This window comes from Stegastes partitus, unplaced genomic scaffold (assembly GCF_000690725.1).
Source record: "Stegastes partitus isolate 25-593 unplaced genomic scaffold, Stegastes_partitus-1.0.2 Scaffold1271, whole genome shotgun sequence".
Classification (NCBI taxonomy): domain Eukaryota; kingdom Metazoa; phylum Chordata; class Actinopteri; family Pomacentridae; genus Stegastes; species Stegastes partitus.
The window spans coordinates 163,549-169,799 of NW_007579002.1; the positions used below are offsets into that span (position 1 = coordinate 163,549).

Genomic DNA, 6,251 nt, shown 5'->3' on the forward strand with positions numbered 1-6,251 from the left:
ACGGTGCTAACCACTGAGACACCTGCAGCCCTGATGTGTGTTAACATTATAAATATTAAGGCTATAGCATTCTTAAACCCATAAAACCCATCTAACGGGTAAAATCAGGAAGTGGACACTCTGCACACTGTTGGGACCTCAGAACAGGTCTAATCACAAACTTGTGTTGGGATGTAGGAAGCAGGTTCTCCATCCCCGATCAACTCTGGTTGAAACAGCTGATCAATGGAGGGCTGCTTCAGTTTCTTCTGTGTCAATAATGAACACACAGAAAACATCGGGCACAGGCGTAGGATTGACTGTAAAAGTATTGCAAAGATGCAATGAATTAATTCTCGTTTTCAGAATAGTTTCTCGATGTTCAGTCGAGAACATCAGTGTCCTCCATCTCCCTCTAAGGTTACATGTTAAATGTCTTGTTCTGTCTGAGCAACAGTCTGATGCTGAGCGTACTATCACAGAAAAGTAGGAAATAAAAACTATAATAAAATAAGAAGCTGGTGCTTTTCACAACAGTCCGTTGTGTGATCCTACTGGCCTTGGAGTTCTGCTGGGTTCTGGTGTGCCTGGGGACATAATGAAATGGACATGTTGGGATCGATAGGAGGCCAGCAACACATATGTGGAGGGGTTAATCCAGCCGGACAGCGCAGAGGAATGACATTCCAGCTTCTATAGCTTTTATATACCTCCTGCTCTCTCCACAGCAACACCCACGGTGCTCCCTGAAACACAAGCTGCCACTGAGACTTTAAAATGTAAACCGAAAATGTCTTTTAGTGATTGTTGAAGCATCACACATACAATTTATTCCATCTCTGCTGCAGGTGTAACATGAAGCTCTGATCCTCACCCAGAACAAGTGCCTCTGTGCTGTCACGCCTTTGATTCGCTGAGCAAAGAGTTTGTGGTACATTGAATTCATACAAATAAAGTAAAGACCACACACCAAAACTGAGGCCTGAAGATAAAAGTAAACTGCATTGGCCACCATAAGGCCGTCATTATGGTGTAGGTCAGGTTCACCTCACTGTGTTCAGCGCTGTGAGATGACACATGTTGTGCTAGGGTTAGAGTTATCACTATATCAACAGAGTTCTAGTTAGGGTTATCGCTCTATAAACAGGGTTAGGGTTGCAAAGGGGCGGACAATTTCTGGTAAATTTCCGGTAAGTTTCCGGTAAATTTCCATGGGAGGTTAAACTGGGGAATTTTGGAAATATTCCATATTGGAAACTTTACATGGGAATAATGGGAATTAATGGGAATTAATGGGCATTTAGGGGAACTAACTGGAAATTGAGGGTAATGTAATGAAATTGTGTCATATCACAGCATCACATTTGAGGTAGGTAGAATTTTTATAAGAGTGCCTCACAGATGCACTCCTATGCTAGCTATGGCTTATTTAGCATTTAACTTATCAGCTAGCTCTATACTCGATGAATACATTTGTATGTGATATTTGCAATTTAAACATTTAATAAATATATTTCCCCATAATATCATCAAAACTAGCTTCACTTTGTGTAGTCCACAGGCGCAAGTGTGTGCCTTCAATAGTCTTGTGCTTTGGGCTCAAGTGTGGTCCAGTCTTCTATAAATCCTCTGTACATGTGATGGAAGCATGCACAGTGCCTGTAGGGGGCGTGGTCTCAGTAGACATGCAGTAAGCAGTGTGCTGTGTGTGCATGTGATTGAGGCATGACATGGATATTCAAGTGTACTTGGATGGCATCTGTTTGTTTAAGTCAAGATTATACTAAAATATATTTTCCCCAACTATATTTAAGTTCCCTATGAAGAGCCAACCTTCAGTTTTGAAATTTCCCAGTTTATTCCCGTTTATTCCCATAAATTCCCGTTAATTCCAATGGAAAGTTTCCAGCGTTTGAAAATTCCCAGAATTTTGCAACCCTAGTTAGAGTTACAGTTGGGGTTATCACTATGTAAATAAGGTTAGGGTTAAACCGAACCCATCAGGTCTGACAGCCGGCTCTTGATCCACTCTGATAAACATGGTGTCAAAGGTTCTGTTCTTTAAATCAGGTGTAACTTTTGTCTCAGTGTCCTGGAGTTACTCCTGAAGATGTATGAAAAGGCAAAACCTGCCTTGTTTGTTTGGTTGCCTGCAAAAACAAAAAAGAAAGAAAAAAGCAAAAGCAGCATGTGTCTACGAGTGCAGGCATCAGAACCCTCCTGTGACACCCAGTGGTTCTGTTCCCTCTCTGGTCTCCTTATATTCAGCATCATTCCTTAAATGTAATCAACAACAATCAAGACTCCAGCTATGCAGGCTTCTTATTAAACATTCAGGTCAGTTATCTCCATGCGACACTGCAGAACCGGGCCCAGCTGCAGACCCACCGTGCTGCTCACTGAAACACCAAATGTTCTGAACAATAAATGATCCAGTAGCGTCACTGAAGTAAGACTATGGTCATTGTTAGAGGGTTAGGGTTCAACCTCACGCTTTCAGCTCAGCCTTGGTGCTGTTAAACGACCTGGGTCGCAGGCAGAACCCAGCTATGAAACACTGAACTGTAAGCAGGCCTGCTGCACGGTCCCCAGAACAAGGCCTCAGTGTGTCATCAGCTCCTGCTCAGTGTGATGTTGGAATGGCCCGGCCCATAAACAATGACATGGTTCTGACTTCCTGAGACCGTCTTGCTGTTTGTGCACCAGAATCCACCGCATGTTCCACGAAGGGTGACCCATCGGTCTGCTGTCTGGATCAGAACCTGCTTTAGGACAGGGTCAGAGTTCAGCATCAGTTACCATGGTGATGTAGCCCGTTAAAGACCCAGAGCTGAGCCTGAAGTCCTCTCACTGAGCCCGCTTGGTGGTCCAGACCACAGAGTCAGAACATGCTGACCCAGAGCCGTTTGGTTCTCTCTCTGCCTCGTGACAGGTGCGTGCTCCTCACACATCACAGCCTCAGAAGCAGGAAGCCACATGTTTGCGTTGCGGACATTTGGGCGGAACCAGCCTTTAATTAGCAGCAGTGATGTCATGATGTATGTGCGGCTATACGTTCCTCTGTGCAGCTCGCGCTCCCCCCGCCCGCCTACTGTCGCTCTTCTCGCGGCTCGTGCTGCAACCATCTGCCAATCGCGAGCCTGCTGAGAGAGAGAGAGAGCACGAGCTGCTACTCTACGGCGCGCGGGGCTCGTGCATCGTCAGATATGTGAGCGACGGGACGCGGTGTGCCTCGCGCTGCACGACCACGGCAGGATGGCGGGAGGACGGCGGGGTCTCGTGGCCCCTCAGAACACGTTCCTGGAGAACATCGTTCGCCGGTCCAACGGTAAGATGCGCCGCGGTTCTGTCCGGTTCTCACACCTGGACTGAAACGGTGCCAGTGGCTTTGCTGTGTGTGGGTTGTCTCGTGGCTCGGTTCGGTAGTTTCTCCATCAGGCAGCTCCACTGAGGAGATCTCAGGAGAACCTGCTCAGGTGGAGCTCATTATGGCAGCTTCAAGGGAATTCATGGATGCAGCAGAACTTGGGACGTGTCAGGACGGTGGATGGAGATCAGCCCAGCAGAACTGGACGGTTCGGAGAAAGGAGGAGCTACAGAACTGTATTTCTGTGTTGTGGTATTTCAGTGCTGTAGCCCCGAACCCGTTACTCGTTTAGTTTTCTATATTTGCTGTTGGGGAACAAAGCTGAAGTTGAAGTCCAGTGGGACGGACTTCGTCAAACCTTCTATTCTGATGATAGAACAACACGATGCCCCGGTTCGTCATCTGAGTAAAAGTCCATTCATCCTGTTCTTGTGGACCGGACTTCTCTTGAACATCTTGATCAAAGTTCTTCAAATGTGGCACAGACGTTTATTTGGACTCAAAGGAACTGATTAGAAGTCACACCTAGCCCATACGGTGAGGTGTCTTCTTTCATGGCCTGTTCTCTTCTTCTGGCCCGTGTCCATGACTTGTGACGAGAAAGTTTCACATCACATGACTTGTGAGTTTCTGTGGGTTTGGACCCTGGAGACTGCTGGAAGTTGAGTCCAGTGTAGTACCGCTCTGTTTTGTGTCATACGTTTGCTGTTGTTGTGTTTCAGGCTGCTGGTACTTTAGTCTTCTGTCGCTCTTTACCTGGTTTACGGATCAGAACTTCTTGGTGAAATGTGGGCTCCAAAACTACCTGTTAAATTTTAGGAAACGATTATGGCTTCGATAAACACACACCTGTCTGGAAGCTAACCACAAAGCTGTCGTTGTTTTCTGGGTTGCCAGGTTGGCGGGTCCTGCCACAACAGCCCCGACAGAAACACGAGAAGATAATGGATTTCACGCTTTGGACCACAGCTGGTGTGAGACTGGACAGTCACAGGTCAAAGTCACCATGTTCTTGACTAAAACTGGAGAATTCATTCACTAATTATAACAATAATTCACACAGATGTGTACAAAGCTGGAATGAAGAAGAGTTGTTTTATATCTAGAAGGTCAAACATCTGCACAGACGTGATGTAAACTGCAGCTTGACTCGTTGGCAGAAGCTCCAACTGCAGGACTGTGACTCTGCTTTAAACAGAAATGCCATCGTTTGTTGGTTCAAGCGTAACAAATGTCAGGTTGTTCTGAGTTTTTAAACGAAATAATTCATGAATTAAATAGTAAAACAGTATTTAGATGGACATCGATTTGGGCTTTAGAAAGTTTTCACCCTTTTCTCTTTATTCTGCTTTTCATTAAAAATATTTTTTATGAATAAATTAAGACGGCTGCAAAAAAATTGCTTCCTGAAATAATAGTTATCTGCAGTTCCAGTGTAGCCATGTGATAAACCATGACGTGTTGGTGTCATTGCTGAAGCTACGTAGCCCTGTGATAGACTGGTTACCTGTCCAGGTGAACCTGCCTTCATTCTGACTCAGCTGGAATAGGCTCCGCCCCCCTGAGTGAGGATTAAGGTGTAGCTGATGGATGGATGAAGCTACATACGTGTTGTCCAGTGTGAGGTCCTGTAGCTCCATCGGGGTCCTTTTGACTCTTTGTTTAGACAGAAACAACTCTGTGTGCTGTCTGTCGGCTTTATTGCCACATGTTGACGTTATCCATGTTTTGCTCTTTAATTAGAGTTAATTAATTAGACTCCTCTGACTCCCTGTAACTGATCACCTCCACATCTCCTGTTGGGTCAACCTTCTCCTCTAACTGCCATCAGTAAGAGCATCAGCTGTTGTTCAGCTCCTAAGTGTAGCTGCTGAAAGCACGATAAGGAGTAAATCAGCCACGTCAGTCAGTCCTCTATAAATACTCCCAATATCAGTCCATCAGGAGTGCAAGGTTTTCATGAGGATTAATTGCTTATCTCGAGGCTGTACAGTGATATCAGTGACTTTAAAACATTTGTTTTGGGCTGTTGATCAGCAAAGCTCTTCAAAGCTGTGACCTGTGATGGACACATTGGTCTGGAAGCTCCTCAGACAGGTTCAGGGCTTAGACAGCTGCTCCTGGATCACGTTTGGGGAGATTACCAACAGGAACGCTGTGAATGTGTCACTGAGTGCTGAAGATTACAACAGATAAACAACGTTTTCTTACTTTGCTTTAGTGGCGTCTGTTCAAAGTCTTTTTTTCTTCTTTTGTTCAGCTTTTGCTGTGTCTGAGGTGTCTGCTGCTACCTCCACACAGTGACGCTGAAGCTCATGTGTTCGTTCTGTCCTTCCTGTTCTGGCTGACAGAAGTCTCACAGTTGACTATGAGTCCATAGACAGCAGTGTTGCTGTGCACGAAGCTCTAAAACAATGAGCGAGATGAGGAACTGGTGACTGACAGCTGGTTCCAGGAGCCAGTAGGCTGCTTTATGGGACCTGTTAGCTGAGCTAGCTCTGGCTAGTTTCTGGTCAGGGTCCTCATTAGCTCTTGCGATTGTTAAAACACAACGGTATTAGTTGAGTTCAGCTCCTTTTAACAATTTTCCTTTTTAACCTTTCAGTTTAGCCACAATGATAATGATCTCCATGGAGATGGCGGCGCGCATGGATGCAGCGCCCCCTTCAGGAGACCACATTTAGTGTCTTGTCTATCCCAGACGTTCATTATGCAAAACTTACAGTCAAGAGACTTTGCTGAACGTCAGGACAGTGAACGTTGGTAAAACTGCAGCGATCGGTTGTGATGTGGACAAACTCCACCAACACAGAGTGCGATGGGAGACGACGCCGGCAGGTACCCGAGAGAGAAGGAAGCGGTACGAATGTAAACAAAGGAGGAGGGAGGGAGCCGGGATCCATGC

The 6,251-nt window shown here is 45.8% G+C and overlaps 1 protein-coding gene across 1 annotated transcript in view; it reads left to right on the forward strand.

Moving 5' to 3' along the window:
* Window positions 1–3,194: 3,194 nt before the first annotated feature.
* Window positions 3,195–6,251, forward strand: part of kcnh1b (potassium voltage-gated channel, subfamily H (eag-related), member 1b) — a 70,002-nt gene continuing 66,945 nt past the window's right edge. The window contains exon 1 of the mRNA XM_008298019.1: window positions 3,195–3,307. Coding sequence (XP_008296241.1) covers window positions 3,235–3,307 — 73 coding nt within the window. The 5' untranslated portion in view covers window positions 3,195–3,234. The remainder of the gene's footprint in view (window positions 3,308–6,251) is intronic.